The following is a 24,097-nucleotide window of genomic DNA, read 5'->3' as shown; positions in this document are numbered from 1 at the left end:
ACGAATGAGTTGGACCAAAGGGTCTGTTTCTGTGCCGTACAACCCTAGGAATCTGTGACATCAGTGAACAGATGTTATTTTTCCTGATAATCGACATTGGTTTCATGATCACCAGTAGATTATTAATTCCAAATTTTTCATTGAGTCCGTATTCCACCAACTGGTGTGACAGAATTCATACCTGGGTCCCCAGACCGTTACGAGGGTCCCTGGATTAATTGTCTACCGATAATACCATTGGGCCATTGTCTCCCCCACTGAGTTTGAATTATTATCTGTGAATTATTAGCCCAGTTTTATCACTCCTATGTTACTGAACCGAGATCATAATACACAGCTTGACCTAGTCTCTATGTTTCTATCCCACAGCCCCAGATGGTTTCTCATTTGGAGGATCTGTTGGAGAGCTGCAATCAACTTGTATCGAAGAGTATCCCCCCACTTTCGATTTTGATTCCTACATTGAGACACTGTCCCAGATCAATGTGATGTATCAGGATTCACCTCCACAGTGAGTATCTGCCCAGTCTGGGCCTGCTGTTCCCTGCAACAGAAAGTGAAGGAAATAGAAGCAGATATGGGGCAGCGCAGTGGCAAAGTGGTTAGCACTGCTGCCTCACAGTGCCAGGGACCTGTGTTCGATTCCAGCCTCGAGCAACTGTCTGTGAGGAGTTTGCTCATCATCCCCGTGTCTGCTGAATGCTCTGGCTTCCTCCCACAGTCCAAAGACTTCCACAGGCCATGTTAAATTGCCTACAGTGTTCAGCAATGTGTAGGTTAGGTGCATTAGTCAGAGGTAAATAAAGGATAAAAGGGTATGGGAATGGGTCTGAGTGGGTTACTCTTTGGAGGGTCAGTGCAAACTTGTTGGGCTGAAGGGTCTGTTTCTACACTGTAAGGATTCTATGATTCTATCTAGATGAGCTGCTCTCTCATACTAAGCAAAGAACTAATGAGTTTCCAAGTCTTTACCTCCAACCTATGTTTCAAAGCTTTGTAGCTTCCCTCCTTTCAGCTGACTGAAAGGCAGAAATTTCCTGGGAGTTCAATGTCAATAAGGTTTGAAAGGTTTCTTGGATGCAGTATTGACTACCATTTCCAATGACAAGCCACAAGCAATAACTACTTGAAAGGGAAACCCTTTGCATTATCGGGAAAGAGCAGAGAAGTGAGCTTACTTTTATTCATTCACAAGATGTGGCCACCTCTGACCAGGCCAGTATTTATTACCCAGGGGGCAGTTAAGAGTCAGCCACATTGCTGTGGGTCTGGAGTCACATGTAGGCCAGACCAGGTAAGGATGGCAGTTTCCTTCCCTGAATTACATTAATGAACCAGATGGGTTTTTTCCCAACAATCAACCAGAGTCACCATTAAACTCTTAATTCCAGACCTCTTCATTGAATTCAAATTCTACCATCTATCTCAGACCCTGCAGAACATTACCAGAGTTTCTGGATTCATAGTCTACTAATAATATCACTAGACTACCATCTCTCCAAACTGCATTGCTTTTTCCAAGAGCCAGCATACGCACAGTGGGCTGAATGGCCTCCACCTGTGTATATATGATTCTGTAATCCTACTCACGGAGACATATAGCCAAAAAGACGTCAATGGTTCACAAGCAATGACTGTCCTGCAAACTCCCCTTCTCCATCCCAAAGTCCATCAATATCTAACCACTGGACTCCTCTTTCCTCCTTTCTTTCAAATAACCATTTACTTATGCAGACCTTGAGCATTGCTGAAAAGGTTTGTCAAAGCTTATTTTGTCTCATACTCATCAGGATAGTTCTCAAGAATACCAATTCAAAGGGAAAGTCAATATCTACACTGGGTGAGAGGAGAGTGTTGATTGGTTGGCTAGTGGACCCTGATTGGTAGAGGCTTTGCTATTAAGAATGCAACCAATAATGCTGAATGACAGTTAACTGCTAGGCATTGTTTAAATTTTAAACCAGGCATTTGACCTTGATTGATCAGGGCATCAGGGCAATGAACCAGCAATAGGCAGTCACCTATTTTGTTGCATTGAAACAGGCACAGTGTGTGTATGTGTTCTTTCTGTCTGCAAAGTACAGGGCTCAGTATATTAATTTATGTAGCTTCTAGTGCACACAGAGAGACCACACTGCAAGTCTGGCTAACAATCCTAACTTAGTTGTCAGTGTAATTAGCCACACACTCAGGACTTTACAGCAAATGCTGTCCAATTGCAGACTCACAACAAATGTTAGACACTGCAGTGTGAGTTTTACAAGCACAGGTTAGTTGTGCCTTTGCTCATTGCAAACAGCCGAAGGGAAATGCAGTCTGATTCAACCCATCAGTCCTTGTGATGTACCAGTCTACATACCCGGCATCATGCAAGCACTTAAATTCACATACCATCAAAAATGTGATAGGTGCAGCATCTTGCTGGTTATTTTTCTTTCCCATTTTTCTTCTCTGTTTGCTGTATTCTCTTTCTTTCTCTTCACTCCTCTCTCACTGTTCCCATTTTCTCCTTATCTCTCCACTTTCCCCCCTCATTTTTCTCATTCTCCTCAATTTCACTATTTTCATCTGTTCTTTCTCCCCATCTCTTTATCTCCTTTTGCCCTCTTTCAGTCTACTTTCTTTCCTTCCCCATTTTCTCTGATCTTCTGTTCCCTCCATTCCATTCTTGACCTCTCTTTTTTCCCTTCCTTTCTATGATTATCATGTAACCTCACAACACACAACAGCCATGTCATCAGCTGCTATGGCCTTTTGTTCACTAATCCCTTCCCTAAATGTCTCCATCGCTCTCCCCCTCTCCGCTTTTAAGAAGTTCCTTAAAACCTACCTCTTGAATAAACATTTAGTCACATGGGCAAACATCTCCACCTTTGGTTCAGTGCCCATTGTTTTCTAAGGAGCCTTGAAATGGTTTCCCTTGTATTTGTTTTCATGATACAGGAGTTGCTGCCTGGACCAGTATTTGTTGCCCATTCCTAATTGCCCCAGAGAAAGAGGTGGTGAGTTGCCTTCTTGAATCATTACAGTCGATGGAGTAGTGAGACGCCCTCCTTAAGGGCATTGTGGGTCTATCTACAGCAGATGGACTGCAGCAATTCAAGATGGCGGCTCACCCCCACCTTCTCAAGGGGCAATTAGAGATGGGCAATAAATGCTGGGCCAGACAGTGATGCCCATGTCCCACAAGTGAATAAAAAAAAGTTTCCACATTGTCAGATAGATGCCAGAGTTGCAACTGTACTGGAACAGCTTGGTCAGGGGAGCAGCAAGTTCTGGAGACCTCAGTACTATTTCCAGAATGTTATCAGGGCCTGTAGCCTTTGCAATATCCAGTGCCTCCAACCATCTCTTGATGTCATGTGGAATTAATCAAGACTAGTATCTGAAATGCCGGGGACCACTGGAGGAAGCTGAGATGAATCGTCCACTTCTGGCAGGAGATTGCTGCAAATGCTTCAGCTTTATCTTTTGCCCTGATGTGCTGGGCTCCTCCATCATTGAGGATGGGGCTATTTGTGGAGCCTCCTTCTCCAGTGGGTTGTTTAATGGCCCACCTCTATTCACAACTGGCTGGGGAGAGACTGCAGAGCTTAGCTCATTGATTGTGGTTATATGCCTAGATTTTTCGAAGTATTTATATATCTTGAGGGAGCCGATGCATTGATCCCTGATTCCAAAAGCTGCTTCTGTACTTGTGCTCCAAAGGTCTGCTCAGCAGCAGGAACAATGACAGGGAATGTAGCTGAGGACGAGAGTTCCGATCCCTCCACAGCAGCTGAGGGAACGTAAAGCCAGTTGATAAATCTAGTCTCAGTTAGGGTGGCGAGGGGCTCTCAGATATAATCCTCCAGATACAATCCTCCAGATATAAAGGCCAGTCTTACACGAGCTTTCTTGATTATTTTATGCACCTGTTTGTGGCATTTTCAAGAAGGAGCAGTGTCTATAAGTTTGGTGGCACAGGGGAGAAAGATGGGAGGTGAAATTTGGTGTTTGGATTAAAACAGTGTTCTTGGAATTATTCAACAGCTATACTTGCACTGTTTGGAGTGGGAGAGATGGGTGTGTCCAGCATTGCAATGAGATGCCATCAGCTCCCAGCAGCAGTGATGTGTTGACCTACTAATGTCACTTTGCAGACAGTTCCCAGAATTTGTGTTTTTGTATTCTGTTCAGTGAAGCCGAAATCATCTGAGCAATAACAGCTAAACTAAGCACTATCCAACTGCTGAATAGTCTTGCACCGGTCACTGATCTTTTGGGAATTTGCAGGGTTTTTTTTGACTCGTCCATTGCAGATGCCAGCTCAATGGGTCTAACCCTTGAGTCAGAATGTGCTCACTTCCCACTGCAGAGACATGACTGGAAAATACTAAGCTAGAACTCCACATTATAGAGCAAGGATTCTTCTGGTCAATAATTATCCCTCAGCCAACACCCAGAAAAAGAACAGATTTTCTGGTTCTTACCCCTTTGCTGTTTGTGTGAACTTGCTGTCTGCAAATTGACTGTTATTTCCGATGTCAGAGGCCACAGATCTGAAAGTATTTGATGGGCTGAAAAATGATTTGGGGCTCCCTGAAATCAGGAAAAGTGCCCATGAAAGACAAGTTTTTCCATAAGAGTTGGAAGATGCTCAGTCAATGAGGCAATGGTTGTGACAACTGCACTGCGATACAAGTCATTTTGTGGGGTCAGTCGTGGATTGAGGTTCACTCTGAGGTAGGATTTGCTTGTTACTTAGTAACGGTTCTAAAAAAGCCAAGAGTTGGAGATAGCAGTAGGTTCTACCCCCAGTTTGATCATGTTGAATAGTCTTGTTCTTGTCAAGAACTGTGGAGTCAAACACAAGGTCCCAGTGGAGAAAGGGGGTGTCTTCTCTAGCTTCTGATCATCTTTGTAACCATGCTAAACAAATTAATCTAACCTGTTCTTATTATTGTCAGGCAATAGCCGAGATGTAAAACAAGTGCTTCATCTTATTAAACCTCTTTAAAGCAATTTGTCATCTACCACTGATAATTAGGTAGCCTTGAAGACTCAGAACAGAAATGAGGACTTCATCTGCAGTCAGTGGACATCACTGAGGCTGGAGTGCATCATCACCATGGACAACCTTATTTTGGTTTACTAAGTTTTGGTGTCATTGTCCATTAACCGTTAATTTGATTATTTGTTACATTGTCCATTCAGGGCGGTTAAAGCCGACTTTGTTTGTTTAAAAGAATAGAAAGGAAGATTGATTCTGTGACTCATGGGCACTATGGCATGGCACAGTGGCTCAATGGTTAGCACTGCTGCCTCACAGCACCAGGGACCTGAGTTCGATTCTGGCCTCTGGCAACTGTCTGTGTGGAGTTTATACATTCTCCCGTGACTGCGTGGGTTTCCTCCAGGCGCTCTGGTTTCCTCCCACAGTCACAAAGATGTGCAGGTTAGGGTGGATTGGCCACGCTAAACTGCCCGTAGTGTTCAGGGATGTGTAGGTTAGGTACATTAGTCAGGGGTAAATGTAGGGCAATGTGTCTGGATGGGTTACTCTTCAGAGGGTCAGTGTGGACTTGTTGGGCCAACTGGCCTGTTTCCACACTGTAGGGGTTCTGTGGTTCTGTAGGGACTGGAGTACATCATCACCCCTCAACATGAAGTCATACAAGTTTACAACATGAAAACAGGCCCTTCTGTCCAGCTTGCTCCTGCTGACCAGTTTTCACATTTTAAACTAGTCCCATTTGCCTGTGTTTGATCCACAGCCTCCATACCTGTCCCATCTATGTAGCTGTTTTAATTTAAATGTGTAAGACTTCTTTGGAGTTTTGATTTTCTGTCATAGTGCCCCTTTAGTGGCTGTCAGCCCTTACTTGCTTTAACCCGCTATCCAATCAGTTTCAAAATTGTAGAAGGATGGCTGTAGGGCCTTCTGGTGTAGTGGTAGTGTCCCTAACCCCAAGCCAGGAGGCTCATGTTCAAGTCCCTCCTTCCCCAGGGGTGTGTCATTGCATGTCAGAGCAGTTTGATTAAAAATAATTAGAAAAGGAAGATGGATCTTAGCACTTGGACCCAAATATAAGCTATTAGTGACTTCAAACAACATCACTGAGTCTTAATACAAATTCCACTGAGACAATTAACTCTTCGTCACTTCCATCATCAGCTTAAAATTAGGAAAGTATAAGCTATTGCTTTGTGTAATCGATGTGAAAAGGACTTTGTTTAATTCAGGTTATTTGATTGTATTTCCAAGGCTTCTCACTATAAAGCATTTTCTAGCCAATTAAGTACTTCTGGGAATGCAGTCACTGAGATAATGTCAGAAACCCACATTAGCACACAATAGCTCCCAGAGACAGTGAGGCCGGAAAAAGCCAATGATCTGTCTTCATTAATTTAACACGTGAATATTGACCAGGGCACACAGAGTTCAATTGATCCATTTGAAATAATGACAACGAGATCTTCTACATTGACCTGAGAGGGCAGACTGGGATCTTGATGTAAAATAAAAATCACCTACGACAGTGCAGCACTCCCTCCATGGTATGTTCAAGTCTCTGTGTTCAAATGTGAACAGCGGCACAGTGGTTAGCACTGCTGCCTCACAGCGCCAGAGACCCGGGTTCAATTCCCGCCTCAGGTGACTCTCTGTGTGGAGTTTGCACATTCTCCCCGTGTCTGCGTGGTTTTCCTCCGGTTGCTCCGGTTTCCTCCCACAGTCCAAAAATGTGCAGGTTAGGTGAATTGGCCATGCTAAATTACCCGTAGTGTTAGAGGAAGGGGTAAATGTAGGGGAATGGGTCTGGGTGGGTTGCGGGTCGGTGTGGACGTGTTGGGCCGTAGGGCCTGTTTCCACACTGTAAGTAATCTAATCTAATCACCCACAACCTGTGGCCATGTCCTGTCAGTGAGGCCACAGCAAGGGATACCCTGTGAGGCTTGTCATTTCTTTAAACTCACTTTCATGCCAATGTAATTCCAAATAATTGGAGGGTAATGCCTGATGCATTAAATGCAGTTCCTAAAAGTCACAGTATATTCTTTACTTTTGTCAAAAGGAACCTGGATCTCAGGGTGACTACAATATCACCAACTAGAGTTATTATACCATAGTATATGGAAAGTCCTTGTAAATTACTTCACACCCCTCCCCCACATCTCAGTTCCGGAATCCGTCATTCCCAATTCTCCACTTGTAATTTATGAAGGAACGCTAAAGAAGCTTTTTTTTACTGTGGTCACCATGGCAACATAGTGATCTTATTAGTCATTGCAATAAGATCTGACAAAGTGGAGAATTCCCCTGCCTCACACCACAGCATTCTCGCAAATGTGATGTTGTTCTGAACTCTTGAAAAAACATTCTTCGCACTTCCTGTACTTTTGATATTTGTGAAAAACATTTGTCCCAGTGACAGGGTTCTGAAGCCTCGACTAGGCTGCAGTTGTATAGGTTCCTCAGCTGTACTGAGAGATTACAATAATCTTGTAATTTAAATTTGCCCTTGTTCTTGCACCATGGATCAGACTGTGAATTAAGCCATAATGAAAAAACAAAGATGTGAATAATTTTTATAATAATAGGGGATTTTAATTTTCCAAACATTGACTGGGACTACCATAGTGTTCAAGGTTTGAATGGTGAAGAATTTGTTAATATGTTCAAGAACTTTCTTTATCAATACGTAAAAGTTCTGACTAGGGAAAGAGCAAAATTTGACCTTTTCTTGGGGAATAAGGTAGGGCAAGTGACTGAAGTGATAGCAGGGGGGGGAACACTTTGGATCTAGTGATCATAATTCTATCAAAATAGAATATCCTTTATAGTCACTTGTACTCCAGTACAGAAGCACAGTGAAAGGGTTTTACAATGGCTGCCTTTTATTGGCACCATCTTAGGTACAAGTATCTAGGTACAAACCTTAAAGAATAGAATTAGTTTTAAAATGTTCACAGAAAAGGATAAGCCTTCTGTGAAAGTTATAGATTTTAATTGGAGTAAGGCAAAGATGAGATTCCCTACAATGTGGAACCAGGCCCTTTGGCCCAACAAGTCCACACTGACCCTCCGAAGAGTAACCCACCCAGACCCATTTCCCTATGACTAATGTACTATGGGTAATTTAGCACGGCCAATTCACCTGACCTGCACATCTTTCGATTGTGGGAGGAAACCCATGCAGACACGGGGAGAATGTGTAAACTCCACACAGACAGTCACATGAGGCTAGAATCAAACCTGGGACCCTGGTGGTGTGAGGCAGAAGTGCTGACCACTGAGCCACCGTGTCACCCCAAAGTTTAATGTTATGAGACAAAAATTGTTTGGAGTAGACTGAAGGCAAAAGGACGTCTGAAAATGGGAGGCCTTCAAAAATGCAAGAGAGTTCAGAATCAGTATGTTCCTGCTAGTGTAAGATAAGGCAAGTGGGATTAGGGAACAATGGATGAATAAAGATATTGAAGTTCTCATCAAGAATAAAAAGAAATCATATATGAGATACAGACAACTGGGTTCAAATGAATCTCTTGAACAGCATAATGAGTGCAGGGACATTCTTAAGAGGGAAATCAGGAAAGCAAAGAGAGGATATGAGATAGCTTTAGCAGATAAAGTTAAGGATAATCCAAAGAGTATTAAAAGCAAGAGAGCAACCTAGAGAGAGAGTAGGCCCCTTCAGCCAGACAGGTCATCTTTGTGTTGAACCTCAGGAGATAGGAGAGATATTAAATGAATATTTCACGATAGCTTTTACTGTGGAGAAAGAAATTCAGATGAGAGAACACAGGGAAATAAATATTGATGTTTTGAAAACAGTTTACATTGCAGAAGAGGATGTGCTGGAGGTTTTAGAAAATATAAAGGTGGATAAATTTCCAGGACCTGATCCAGTATATCCCAGGGTGTTGTGGGAAGTTAAGGAAGAAATTTCAGAGTCCCTTGCAGAAAACTTTGAATCATCTATAACAACGGGTGAAGTGCTGGATAACTGGAGAGTGGCTAATGTTATGCCTTTGTTTAAGAAGGGTTGTAAGGAGAAGCCTGGGAACTATAGACCTGTGAGTCTGACTTCGGTGGTGGATAATTTGTTGGAGGTGATTCTAAAATAATAATTCTCAATAATGATTTAAAAAAATATGGAATTAAGAGTCTAATGATGACCATGAATCCATTGTTGAATGTTGGAAAAACCCATCTGGTTCACTACTGTCCTTCAGGGAAAGAAATTGTCACCCTAACCTGGTCAGGCCTTCACGTGACTCCAGACCCACAGCAACGTGGTTGACTCTTCACAGCCTGTTGAGCAATTAGGAATGGGAATAAGTTCTGGCTTAGCCAGCGACACCATTATACCGTGAATGAATTTTTAAAAAGATAGAATTTACATGCATTTGGAGAGGCAAGGAATGATTAGGGATAGTCAGCATGGTTTTGTGCAAGGGAAATTATGACTGAGATTTTTGAGGAAATAACCAAAAAGATTGATGAGAGCTGAGCATAGACTTGTTTACTTGGTGAAGCCTTTGACAAGGTTCTGCATGGTAGACTAATGAGTAAAGTTAGATCATGTGAGATTCAGCTGAGCTTGCCAATTGGATATAAAATTGGCTTGACAGTAGAAGACAGGGGATGGTGGTGGAAGTTTTTTTTTTGGCCTGGAGGCCTGTGACCAGCAATGTTCCACAGGGATTGGTATTGGGTTCACTTGTGTTTGTCATCAATATAAATGATTTGGATGAGTATATAGGAGACATGGTTAGTGATTTTGTAGATGACACCAAAATTGATGGTATAGTAGACAATGAAGAAAGTGCTTAAGATTACAAAGAGATCTTGGTCAATTGGGTCAATAGACTGAGGAGTGGAGGATGGAGTTTAATTTGGATAAATGTCTGGTATTACATGTTGGTAAAATAAACAAGGGCAGGACTTGTACAATTAAAAGTAGGACCTTAGTAGTGTTGTAGAACAGAGACACCTAGGGGCTCAGGGACATAATTCTTTGCAGTTTGCATCACATGTAGACAGGGTGGTTGAGAAGGCGTTTATCATGCTTGCCTTCATTGCTCAGACCTCTGAGTACAGGAGTTGGGACATCATGTTAAGGTTGTACAAGGTGTTCGTGAGGCCTCTTCTGGAATACTGTGTCCAGTTCTGGTCACCCTGTTATAGGAAGGATATGATCAAATTGGAGAGAGTTCAGAAAATACTTACCAGGATGTTGCCGGGAATAGAAGGTTTGAGTTATAAAAATAGGCTAAATAAGCTGGAACCTTTCTGGAGGTTGAGGGGTAACCTTATTGAGGTTTATAAAATCATGAGGGATATAGATAAGGTGAAGAATAGGTGTCTTTTCCCTGGGGTGGGGGATTTCAAGACTAAGGGGTATATTTTTAAGGTGAGAGGAGAAGGATTTAAAAAGGACATGAGGGGTAACTTTTTTACACAGAGAGTGGTTTATATATGGAATGAACTTCCAAAGTGAGTGGTGGATGTGGGTACAGTTACAACATTTAAAAGACATTGGATAAGTTCAGGAATAGGAAGGTCTGGAGGGATATGAGCCAAGTGCAGGCAGATGAGACTAGTTTAGTTTGGAATTATGGTCAGTATGACTGTTTGGAGCGAAGCATCTGTTTCCATGCTGTATGGCTGTATGACCTTATCTTGATAACCAAAAGCAAAACCTTCGTTTTTGATATGGAATTGTCTGCTACACTTTTGTCCACAGACCTAAATATTAAATGCTTTGAATCTTCAAGGAATTAAATATACATGATAAGGGAAACAAAAGCTGTCTTAAACCAAGAGGTTTAAGCACTAGTTGTCATATTGCAAATTCTCCTGGCTTTCAGAAATGTGGAAATGATGAAAGGTTTCAGGCCAAGCAACTATTCCCCCGTGACCTTCATCTCCAATTCAACAACCCTTCATTGAATTTAAAGACATGATGGTAGGCTCCTTAATTTCATTTGAGTGTGTCCAATCTGTAACTGTTGTTGACGTCCTCAGAAAATGGGCTATTAGTCTAATATAATGGAGGATAATTGAATAAAGGTTAACACTGATACTTGTAAGGAAATATTATGACTGGTGACTAAGAATCTGGTCAAAGAACTAAGTTTTAATCTTCACCGTTAAGCAGGGAGTGAGGGAGAGGGAGAGAGAGTTAGTGAGATCGGGGAAAGGCAGAATTCAGATAGCAAGCAGTGGAAGCCTGTTAATGATGGAATGGTGATTGGTCAGTAAGTTCGACTTATAACCAAAAAGTCAGTCATTCAAGACCATCCAAGATTTACGTTTCTCCTCTCTTTATCCCATCATATTCATTGTCAAGGGCTCTTGAGGTGCAGTGGCAGTGTCCCTGTCTCTGGACCAGGAGGTCCAAATTCAAGTCCAATCTGCTCCAGAGATGGGGCATAACATCACTGAGCAGGTTGATCAGAAGATTGGAAATGAGGGATTGCCAGCAGGTCGGATTTGGGGAGCGCAGAGGGTTGTGGCACTGGAGGAATTTACAGGAATGTGGGGTGGGGAGAGGCTTTGGAAAGGTTTGGAAACAAGGATGAGGATTTTTTGAATGGGGTCAGTGAATAGAGAGGATGGGTGAATAAGAATAAGACGTAGCAAAATTTTGATTGAGTTGGCACACCAACCAGGAGTAAAGCAGAATTAAAGTGTTAGTATCGTAGAATCCCTATATTGCAGAGGTAGGCCACTCAGCCAACCAGGTGTACACCGACCCTCCAAAGAACATCCCACCCAGACCCTTTCCATCCCTGTCACTCCACATTTCCTATGGCTAATCCACCCTAACCTGTGCATCTTTTGACTGTGGGAGGAAACCAGAGCACACAGAGGAAACTCACATAGACACAGGAAGAATGTGCAAACTCCACACAGACAGTCTCCCGAAGGTGGAATTCAACCCAGGTCACTGGCGCTGTGAGGTAGCAGTGCTAACCACTGAGCCACATTGCCACTCTTGTGTTGAATGAAAAATAGATGAGAGTTTCAGCAGGAGATGAGCTGAGGTGGTTGCAGATATGGGCTGGGATACAGAGGTGGAAATGAGTGGTCTTGATAACAGTGAGTCCTGATTTAATGCATTAGACTTCAAAACAGCTAAGGAAATGATTTGCCTCCTTCGCTAATGCAGTCAGTGGAGAATGGCTGACATTCTGTAAAGGGGTAGTTGATGAGAGACAGTGAATGATGCTCTATATCTCCCGGATGTCTCTTTTGCCAGTCATTGTGGAATAATAAATGAGTGAGCTGTCCCTAAACTCCACTTGAATTTCTCAACATCATCCATCCCCAGGCTTTTGCTTTGGATTTCAATGAGAAAAAGAACCACCTCCCCCCCCCCCCCCCCCCACCCGCCACCCCAACAAACAAAAATTCCCATATAATGAAGCCTGCTTCATGTTGCCCTGAAAGACAAAAGAGCAGACAGCTCAATGTTGAGCACACTCCTACTTAGACACTCAAAGCATCTCATTTCCAGCCATTAATCATCACTTCCAATGAGAACAAATGGAGCCTCTTGGATGCTCTCCATCATTTTATAATCTATTTCAGTCCTCGCTGCTTGCTGCATTACCAACATGCAATGCAATTTACTTTCTAATAATCAGATTAAGCAAAAGAAAATGCAGGGGACGGAGCCAGGCAGCTTATTAAATGATTGACAAGCAAAATGGGGACTTTCTTGGACAGTGGCCTTTAACTCTGGATGGTTGGTGTACATTAAGGTTTCTGTTTGTTTCTCTGTGCAGTCCTTGTCCGCAAGCAGCTCCATCAATCATCCTAATAGGTACAATTCTCGCTGAGTCACACTGCCTTTAAATTATTCACGGCTGCAATTAAACAATCCTGAAAGCTTCAATGGCCATTTTGCTTTCTCTTCCTCGGCCGGAGAGAAGGGTCTGTTCTTAATGGCTTCATTACTTCGACAGGAAGGAAGATCGCTAACATTCTAAAACCACCTTTCATGAATTCTTGATGTCTCAAAGTGCTTCACAGCCCTTGAAGGATGTCCTTGAGTGCAGTCACTGTTACAATGTCAGAAACACAACAACCCCCACTAACAGCAGAGTGAGAGCGGCCAGATTGTCTTTTTCTTGTGTGTGATATTAACTTAAATGGAGAAAGACCTGCCATTGATATGCCACTGTTTATTATCCCAAACCATCTCATAAACAACACTGAAAGATGTGGGAATCACTGACTGGGCCCAGCATTTATTTCTCGTCCCTAGTTATCCTTGAGAAGGTGGGGGTGAGCTGCCTTCTTGAACTGTTGCAGTCCATGTGCTGTGGGTAGATCCACAATGCCCTTAGGGAGGGAATTCCAGGATTTTGACCCAGTGACAGTGAAAGAACAGTGATATACTTCCAAGTCAGGATGGTGAGTGTTTTGTAAAGGAACTTGTAGGGGGTGGTGATCCTGTGTATCTGCTGCCCTTGTCCTTCTTAACAGAAATGGTTGTCAATTTGGAAGGTGCTGTCGAAGGATCTTTGGTGAGTTTCTGCTGTGCATCTTCTGGATGATACACACTGCTGCTACTGAGCGTCAGTGGAAGGAGATGATGTTTGTGGATGTGGTGCCAATCAAGTGCTCTATCCTGGATGGTGTCAAGCTTCTTGAGTGTTGTTGGAGCTGCACTCATCCAGGCAAGTGGGGAATATTCCATCACACTCCTGACTTGTGCCTTGTACATGGTGGACAGGCTTTGGGGGGGTCAGGAGGTGAGTTAATCAGTGCAGTAACTGATTCCTGAATTTCATATATTGCAACCATAATTTCACTTCACGAGTTCTTTGTATCTTGAAAACACTTTGAGATAGTTGCTACATCAATGCAATTCATCCTTCCCGTGCTTCCTCTCAGTCTCAACCTGCAGTGAGTAATTCAAGTGGGACACTTCAGTAAGCTAGGAAAAGCCAACTAAGAGGTAAAGTTTTTTTTCCCTAACGGTTTTCTTGAGATTTTCTTGAGGGCTACTATTTGGTTTTCCGGGCCTCCTTTGTTTTTCTCACCTATCCACGTATGAGATGATGCACTGGCATAGTATTTGGTTTGTACCTTTTGTATTCATTTTGACGTCTGGGGCATTTGAACCCCTGTAGAAGCAACAGGAGAATAATTCATCAATATCCTCAATAATCACAAGTCCTCCATTAAACTTAAAGCCACAATATTCAAGGAGAGCATTAATCTACCAGACACAGAATTTATATTGACACAACACAGATAAATTAGTAAAAGAAGTTTTTATTTGAAATAACTGACAGACACTTCTACATACAAAAAGCCACCATCCTAAACAGATATTCCCTAGATAGGTGAGCACACAGTTATTGAGTATCCTTCACATATGCACAGAATGGAAACATTTTAACAAGGCAGTTCATAGAATCGCTACACTGTGGAAGTTAGCCATTTAGCCCATCATGTCCACACCAGACATCCGAATAGCATCCCACCCTGACCACCCCCTTCATAACACTGAATCTCCTGTGGCCAATCCACCTAACCTGCACATCTTTGGACTGTGGGAGGAAACTGGAGCACCTAGAGGGCACGGAGACTGTACAAACTCCACACAGACAGTCGGCTGAGGATGGAGTCAGGCAGGGGGTGTATCTTCTCCCACCAATTTCATTTCCTGTCAGTGACCACATTCTGTCAAGGAATGTTCTTTAAAATACATAGGACAGGACTTGGAGTAAAATGTGAATTAACAACAGAAAAGACAGTTCCCCTTAACCTCTTAGCCCTTTGTACAGAGATTGATGATCACACAGGGTGGATCAAGTGAACACGATCTGAGTGGGTGCACACTTACCTCAGCAACGAGGACTAAGAGAATCCTGGCCTCTGATTTCCGGTTGAGATTTAAATTGGATTTCAGTCACATAATTCACAAGCTTCAAGTTCCAATTAATCTTCATGGAAATTCATATGTCTCATGATTCACTGCTTAATGACAGGTTATAAACCAGGAATTAACCACTCTGTCATTAAAATATCAGCCTCCCAGGGTTTACACTGAATATCAACACCCAAAATTTTACTCGAGATCTAATCCCATGCTGCACCTATCATGGGAATGTTTGATGGAGATAGTATCGAGGGGGCTTTACTTTCAGTTTAAAAGTGTAGAGGGTGCTCTACTCCGTATCTAATCCCATGCTGTTCCTGTCCTGGGATTTTTTGATGGGGACAATGTATAGAGGGACCTTTACTCTGTATCTAACCCGATGCTGTAACTATCCTGGAAGTGTTTGATTGGGACAGCATCGAGGAATTTTGCTCTCTATCTAACCCTTTGCAATTTCTGTCCTGGGACTGTTTGATAGGGACAGTGTAGAGAAAGCTTTTCTCTTTTAAACGAGTGTGGCAGGGGGCTGGGAACCAGAGCAGTATCAGGAATCCTGATGAAGGGCTTTTGCCCAAAACATCGATTTTCCTGCTCCTCGGATGCTACCTGACCTGCTGTGCTTTTCCAGCACCACTCTAATCTTGACTCCAATCTCCAGCATCTGCAGTACCCACTTCTGCCTGAAAGAGGAACAGGACTGGCAGCTGAATGTCCCAGGATTTAGGTGGTTCTGTTGTGACAGAAAGAGAGGTAAAAAGGAGTGAGGGAGATGCATTGTTGGTAAAGGAGTGTCTCCCAGCTGGACTGAGGGAGGATCCATCAGAAGATGCATGCAGAGAGACAATGTGGGTTGAACTCAGCAATAAGAAACATGAAATCACAATGCTGGGAGTATGCTACACACCTCCCAACAGCCAGAGGGAGATAGAGGAGAGAATGTGTGGACAGAATTTGGAAAGATGTAAAAACAGCAGGGTTGTTGTGGTGGGTGATTTTAACTTCCCCCTATATTGAATTAGATTACCTACAGTATGGAAACAGGCCCTCTGGCCCAACAAGTCCACCCAGACCCTATCCCCACGGGCAATTTAGCATGGCCAATTCACCTGACCTGCACATCTTTTGGATTGTGGGAGGAAACCGCAGCACCGGGAGGAAACCCACGCAGACACAGGGAGAATGTGCAAACTCCACACAGTCACCCAAGGCAGGAATCGAACCTGGATCCCTGCTGCTGTGAGGCAGCAGTGCTAACCACTAAGGGCCTGTGCCCGAAACGTCGAATCTCCTGTTCCCTGGATGCTGCCTGACCTGCTGTGCTGTTCCAGCAATAAAGTTTCAACTAACCACTGAGCCACCTTGCCACCCTTGACTCAGTGTGTGTCGGGGTTTGGATGAGGCAGAATTTGTAAGGACCATTCAGGAGGGATTCTTGACACAGTACATAAACAGTCCAACCAGGAAAGGGATTATACTGGACCTGGTTTTGGGAAGTGAGCCTGGCCAGGTGAGTGAAGTTTCAGTGGAGGTGGATTTCGGGAGTAGTGACCATAACACTGAGAGTTTTAAGATACTCATGGATAGGGATGACAGCAGTCCTCAGATGAAGATGTTAAACTGGAGGATGGTGAACTACAATATTAGGCAGGAACTGGAGAATTTTGGAGACACCTGTTTGAGGGTAAATCTACATCAGACATGTGGGAGTATTTCAGATGGCAGTTGATAAGAGTTCAGGAGCAGCATGTTCCTGTAAGAGTGAAGGATAGGTAGGGCAAGGAATGTCAGCTTTGGATGACCATGGATTTTATGATCTTGGTCAGAAAGAAAAAGGATGCATACGTAAGGTTGAGGAGGATGGAAAATGACGAAGTCCTTGATGTATAGGAAACAACTTAAACAAGGAATTAGAAGGGCTTAAAGGGGTTTTGAAAAGATGTTAGCAAACAGGATTAAGAATCCCAAGGCTTTTTATACACATATTAAAAGCAACAGGGTAGCCAGGGAAATGGTTGGCTCACTTGAGGCCAAAGAAGGGAATCTATGTGCGGAGCCAGAAGAGGGCGGTAAAGTCGTAAATGAATACTTCGTGTCAGTATTCACCAAAGAGAAGGAATTGGTGGAGAATGATCTCAGGGAAAGGAGTTTTGAGTTTCTAGGCCAAGTTCCTAATAAAAAGGAAGAGGTGTTGTCCATCTTAAAAAGTATTAAGACAGATAAGTCCCTGGGTCCAACTGGGATCTATCCCAGAATATTGAGGAAGGCAAGAGAACAAACTGCTGGAGCACTGACAGACATCTTTGGATCCTCTTTGACCACAGGTGAGGTCCAGAGGACTGGAGAATAGCCAATGTTGTCCCATTGTTTAATAAGGGGAATGAGGATAATCCAGGAAATTACAGGCCTGTGATTCTCAAGACGGTGGTAGGGAAATTGTTGGAAAAGATTCTCAGGGACAAGATCCATACACATTTGGAAGCAAATGGACTTATTGTGCAGGGGAGGTTGTGCCTCACTAACTTGATCGAGTTTTTTTGAGGAGGTGATGAAGATGATTAATGAGGCAAAAGTGGTCGATGTTGTCTACATGGACTTCAGTAAAGCCTTTGACAAGGTCCCTCCTGGCAGGCTGGTACAAAAGGTGAAGTCACATGGTATCAGAGGTGAGCTGGCAAGATGGAATACAGAACTGGCTTAGTCATAGGAGAGAGAGGGTAGTGGTGGAAGGATGCTTTTTGGGCTGTGACTAGTGTTCCACCGGGATCAGTGCTGGGACCTCTGCTGTCTGTGATCTACATAAATGATTTGGAGGAAAACTTTGCTGGTCTAATTAGTAAGTTTGTAGATGATACAAAGATTGGTGGAGATGCAGACAGTGAGGAAGATTGTCAAAGGATACAGTAGGATATAGATCAGTTGGAGGCATGGGTAGAAAAATGGCAGATGGAGTTTAATCCAGACAAATGTGAGGTGATGCGTTTTGGAAGTACAGGTGGAAATTATACAGTGATTGGCAGAACCCTGAGGAGTATTGATATGCAGAGAGATCTGGGTGTGCAGCCTTGATTGGAAGGGGCATTGAGTATGAGGATGGACAGGTTATGCTGCAGCTTTATGGAACTTTAGTTAGACCACACTTGGAAGATTGCGTACAGTTCTGGTTACCACATCAGAAGGATGTGGATGCTTTGGAGAGGGTACAGAAAAGGTTTACCAGGATGTTGCCTGGTAAGGGGGATTTTAGCTATGAAGAAACGTTGGATAGACTAGGTTTGTTTTCACTGGAACACGTGAGGTTGAGGGGCGACCTGATAGAAGTTTATAGAGTGGAAAGTATGAGGCTTTTTCCCAGGGCGAAGGGGTCAATTACTAAGGGTCACAGGTTCCAGGATGTTTAAAATTGATGTTCGAGGCAAGTTTCTCACACAAAGGGTGGTGAGTATCTGGATGCACTGCCAGAGGAGGTGGTGGAAGCAGACACAACAGCAGCATTCAAGAAACACCTGGACAAATACATGAATAGGAAGGGAATAGAGGGATATGGATCCTGTAAGTGAGGACTGTTTTAATATGGAACAGCAACATGTGGCAGTGAAGGCTTGGAGGGCCAAAGGGCCTGTTCCTGTGCTGTATTGTTCTTTGTTCTTTGTATCTAATGATGTGCTGTCCCTGAACTGAGAGTGTTTGATAGGGACAATGTAGAGGAAGCTTTACATTATATGTTATCCTGTAATGGTGACTATTTAATGAAACGGTGTAGAGCAAACTTTACTTTCGGTTTACCTTCAGTTTAAAAAAGTAAATTTTTAAAGTATCTAACCCTAGTCTGTACCAGGTCTGAGAAGTGTTCATTGGAGATAGTGTAGGAATTCCAGTTGGAATCAGAGGAAGAGAAGGAACTCTCAGTAATAAAATGACAGACGTGAGCAGAGGATGGACAGTGGGCCTGAGGTGCATTCTGATTCACAAACACAATGTGATCTTGTAGAGGTTTATAAAATCATGAGGGGCACAGGTAGGATCTTTTCCTTGGGATAGGAGAGTCCAAAACTAGAGGGCATAGGTTAAAGGTGAGAGGGGAAAGATGTAAAAGAGACCTAAGGGGTAACCTTTTCACACAGAGGGCAGTAGATTAGATTACATTACAGTGTGGAAACAGGCCCTTCAGCCCAAAAAGTCCACACCGACCTGCAACCCACCCATACCCCTACATTTACCCCTTACCTAACACTACGGGCAATTTAGCATGACCAATTCACCTGACCTGCACATTTTTTGGACTGTGGGAGGAAACCAGAGGACCCGGAGGAAACCCACGCAGACACAGGGAGAACGTGCAAACTCCACACAGTCAGTCGCCTGAGGCGGGAATTGAACCCGGGTCTCTGGCGCTGTGACGCAGCAGTGCTAACCACTGTGCCACCGTGTCGCCCACGTACATGTATGGAATGAGTTGCCAGAGGAAGTGATGGAGGCTGATACAATTACAATATTTAAAAGCCATATAGTTGGGTATATGAATAGGTAAGGTTAGAGGGATATGGGCCAAATGCTGGCAAATGGGACTAGGTCAGATTGGGATGTCTTGTTGGCGGATGAACTAGACCATACGGTCTGTTTCCATGCTAAAAATGGACTTTATGACTCCTTGATCAGAAGCCAGAGGAGATCTGGGTGGTCCTTAGACATCATATCCAATGATCAGATTCAATGGTGGAGGGGCTGAATGGCCTTTGCTTGTTTTGCTGTGTGAGAGTATGGCTGCTGTGTTTGTCTACCTAAGGACACTCAATGTGCCTCAAACATAACTCATTGGGAGCTGCCAATACTACTATTGTGCATTTATTTGGCACCTCTTCACTTTGTCCAATGTACCAAAGTTACTCCGTAAGTGTGCTGTTAAACAGAATGCGATGGGTGAGACAGTGAAGGGAATTACAAACGTGGATGAAAGTGGGACCAGGAACCAGTGGGGGTCACTGAGCACTCTGGGGAGAGGGGGTCATGGGGGGCAATGCACTCTGGGGAGAGGGGGTCATGGGGGACAATGCAAAGTTGGAGTTTGTGTGAATTTGGAAACTGACTATGGTGTTTTTAATTGGTTCAAACGCACAACAGTGGACATTGGGTTGGATATTGATTTACATTTGGATGATTTATCAGCTAGAAACATTTTTGTTTTTCTATATCTTGACCTTGTTCTCAAGTCTTGGGCTCTTCCTTTTCCTTCTTTCCAGTTACGAGGAATGTGTGAGTCACCGAGCTCCTGATCTGTACCTCCCAGAGGAAGACCCTCCACCATACTCCCTGAGGAGTGGGGGTGGGGGGGCCCTATGCAAAGTTGGAGTTTGTGTGAATTTGGAAACTGACAATGGTGTTTTTAATTGGTTCAAACGCACAACAGTGGACATTGGGTTGGATATTGATTTGCATTTGGATGTTTTATCAGCTAGAAACATTTTTGTTTTTCTATATCTTGACCTTGTTCTCAAGTCTTGGGCTCTTCCTTTTCCTTCTTTCCAGTTACGAGGAATGTGTGAGTCACCGAGCTCCTGATCTGTACCTCCCAGAGGAAGACCCTCCACCATACTCCCTGACTGACCCACACCAGAGGAATGACTCCACTCACAGGGAGCCCCCTGAGGAAGAGACCAGACCCCAGGGACCGGGGAATCCCCCTCATGTCGCAAGCTTTCCCTCCGAATCCCAGCAAGTGGTCATGTCGATCTCCTCCAGCTCCATGCCCCTGGACCTGGCCCCGCCCTATGAGCAGGTGGTCTTTGACAGGCAGGAAGTGGCCCTCCCACTAAGCCCAGCGGGGGAGCTAAAGGACACACCTGAGGAATGCAGACCCATCTCCCGCACCATCGTGTAAAATCCGGTCCGTGTGCTGGAGGGAACGGGCAAAGGAAGGTGCCATGCATGTCCTGCCCCCCCAACCCCTAACTCCCCACAGCTCCCCACACCAACTCCTAACTACCACCCACCTCAGTGCAATAGAGAGGGAAGAATGCTCGGGGAGTTGGGAACCTACATCGCTTTTAGCCAAGGGAAGATGGCAGGGTGGTGGTACTATCCCTGGAGGCCTGGCTAATACTCTGGAAACACAGCTGCAAATCCTACCATGGCAGCTACGGGAATTCAAATTCAATGACCCGAAAATCGCGGAACATTAATCGAGTCCGTAATATTGGAGGCTGCTGTCAATTTTTGGTAAAAGCCAATCTGGATCGCGGATGTCATTTTGGGGAAGGAAATCTGCTGTTTGTTCCCGACCTGGCTTACACATAACTCCAGTCCCACAGCAATGTGGTTGACTCTTACCTGCCCTCTGAAAGGACTGTGAGAGCCACTCAGTTTGAGAGCAATTAGGGACAGGCATGGAATGCTGATCTGGCCATTGGTCCCCTTCTCCCACAAAAGAAGGAAAAATGTCTTTTGAAACCTCTAACACATGACAACATAAACCAGGTCAAAGTGAGATGACGTTTCAATATTGCAACTTACCGATTGAGACTTATCGACGAGAGTGTCAGCTGTGTCTGCTTGTTGACAGCATCCCCCTTTGAGCTGAGAAGTTGTGAGATCTGAGCACTACATCCAGGCTGAGACTCCCAGTACAGTGAGGGGTGGGGGGGGGGCGGGTGCTGCACTGTCAGGGGTCCTACCATCCAGCCGGCTTGTTAAACCAGCTTGTCCCACTCTCAGCTGGACAGGAAAAATCCCAGAGCATTCTCTGACAAACGGAAAGGGATTTCTCTCCAGTTTCCTGGCCAACATTTACCCCCTCAAATTTGAAACCGCCGAAGAAAAAAGTGATGGTCCGGTCATTTATCACACTGTTGTTTGTGGGATCTTCCTGTGCGCCTATTGGCTGCTGTTTTTCCCACACTCCAACAGTGACCGCTCCTCAAGAAAGTACTTCAGTGGCTGGATTGCAATTTGGGACATCCTGAGGTCATCCGAGGCACTACAGAAATGAAAGTCTTTCACTGGAAGGTCAGTATATACTCCCTTGTCACGTTGATCTTTCTGTGACAACTCCTCCTAACTCTTCCTCATGAAGTCCCTGTTAATCAAATCCACTGTTTGTACCATGCCTTGTAATATGTGCTGTACATAAAACTGAATAAAATACAATTTGTGCACAAAGTGCTTGTTTGTGTTCTATCAAATGCATGTCAACCTCAAAAACAAACCCTTGTGGGCAATTTTTATTTCTTTGCTTCTTGTCCCTCCTTCCTGCTCGACCCCTCGAGAATTGAACTGTTGGTTTGTTCGGTGCAATCTCAGGTTAACAACTTTCTGAAAGTTACCTTTAAGCATTTGGCTGCTCTACTGAGACATTCTGTGCAAAAGGCTAATAGGCTATTCCACTCTCGTAGACCTCACACCTGAGCGGCCACAAAGTTGCCATCAGATGGCTGAGTGAATGAAGGGAAATTCATTGGTTAGCAATTGTCAGTCCTCACCAACCTCCCGCCACCCCACCAGATTCTAATGGCACTGTGGCAGGGCAGTTTGGGGTAGCTATCCTCCCGAAAGCCATTGACTCAGTACAGAACAAGGATCAAGTTTAAGGCCAACTGACGACAAGAAGCACAGGGGACGGAATCCCACAAGTCTCTTTAACAGATTAAAATTCAGCATGCTAGGGATTACCACTGACCAGACTAGCCATATAAACACTGTGCCAAAGGAGTAAATCAGATACTAGGAATCCTGCAGTGAGTAACTCACCTCCTGACTCCCCAAAGCCTACCCACCCGCCTCAGGCGACTGACTGTGTGGAGTTTGCACGTTCTCCCCGTGTCTGCGTGGGTTTCCTCCGGGTGCTCCGGTTTCCTCCCACAGTCCAAAGATGTGCAGGTCAGGTGAATTGGCCATGCTAAATTGCCCGTAGTGTTAGGTAAAGGGTAAATGTAGAGGTAGGGGTATGGGTGGGTTGCGCTTCGGCGGGTCGGTGTGGACTTGTTGGGCCGAAGGGCCTGTTTCCACACTGTAATGTAATCTAATGTAATCTAATCTAATCACCGTCTACAAGGCACAAGTCAGGGGTGTGATGGGGCACTCCCCACTTGCCTGGATGGGTGCAGCTCCAACAACATTTAAGAAACAGGACAAAGCAATTAAGTGGCACATCCACAAACATCCACTCACACCATCACTGATGCTCAGTAGCAGCAGTGTGTACCATCTAAAAAGTGCACTGCAGAAATTCACCAAAGATCCTTAGACAGCACTTTCCAAACCTATGACTACTACCATCTAGAAGGAAAAGGGCAGCTGATATATGGGAACACCACCAGCTGCAAGTTCCCTCCAAGCCACTCTCTTCCCGACTTGGAAATATATCGCCATTTCCTTCAGTGTTGCTGGTCAAAATCCTGGAATTCCCTCCCTCAGGGCATTGTGGGTTAACCCACAGTACATGGACTGCAGCAGCTCAAGAAGGCAGCTCACCCCCACCTTCTCAAGGGGCAACTAGGGACCGACAATAAATGCTGGGCCAGACAGTGATGCTTATGTCCAGGAGTGAATTTGAAAAAATATATTAAATATTAATTATCAGAAGCTATTTTGGAGGATTCAGGACTCAGGCCCAGTCTGGCTTCCAGAGGTCCTTTCACCTTAATGCTGTCTTGGGTTTCAAAGTGAAATACCGGCTTACTTTTATTGAATTCTTCAGGGGGCACACTGAACAAACAGAAATAGAAGCTGAATAGATCAATTTCAACACAATTAGTGTCAAAACACATTCCAAAATCAGTGTCCCTGTACAAACATATTGCACTTGCATTTCCAATGCATCTTACCCCACTGCACATTCCAAAGAGCTTTGCACCCAGTGAGGGATTTAAAACATAGAACAATACAGCGCTGAACATGCCCCTCGACCCTTGATGTTGCACCACCCTGTGAACTATTCTCAGCTCATCTACCTACACTATCCCAAAATCAGCCATGAGCTTATCTAAGCTTAAATCTCCCTAATGTGGTTGAGTTGACTACATTGGCAGGTAGGGCATTCCACGCTCTTACCACTCTCTGAGTAAAGAACCTGCCTCTGACATCTGTCTTAAATCTATCACCCCTCAATTTGTAGTTATGCCCCCTCGTACAACCTGACGTCATCATCCTAGGAAAAGGACTTTCACTGTCTACCCTATCTAATCCTCTGATTATCTTGTATGTCTCTATCAAATCCCCTC

At 44.2% G+C, this 24,097-nt stretch overlaps 1 protein-coding gene across 1 annotated transcript in view; it reads left to right on the top strand.

Moving 5' to 3' along the window:
- bean1 (brain expressed, associated with NEDD4, 1) overlaps positions 1-22,037 on the top strand; it is a 104,362-nt gene extending 82,325 nt beyond the window's left edge. Inside the window, exons 5-6 of the mRNA XM_043706544.1 lie at positions 370-511; positions 20,409-22,037. Of these exons, the coding sequence (XP_043562479.1) occupies positions 370-511; positions 20,409-20,760 (494 nt within the window). The 3' untranslated portion in view covers positions 20,761-22,037. The remainder of the gene's footprint in view (positions 1-369; positions 512-20,408) is intronic.
- The last annotated feature ends 2,060 nt before the right edge of the window (positions 22,038-24,097 follow it).

Source organism: Chiloscyllium plagiosum, chromosome 17 (assembly GCF_004010195.1).
Source record: "Chiloscyllium plagiosum isolate BGI_BamShark_2017 chromosome 17, ASM401019v2, whole genome shotgun sequence".
NCBI classification, from domain to species: Eukaryota; Metazoa; Chordata; class Chondrichthyes; order Orectolobiformes; family Hemiscylliidae; genus Chiloscyllium; species Chiloscyllium plagiosum.
Note: the sequence above shows the minus strand (reverse complement) of the source record. Positions and strands in the feature narration are given on the sequence as shown.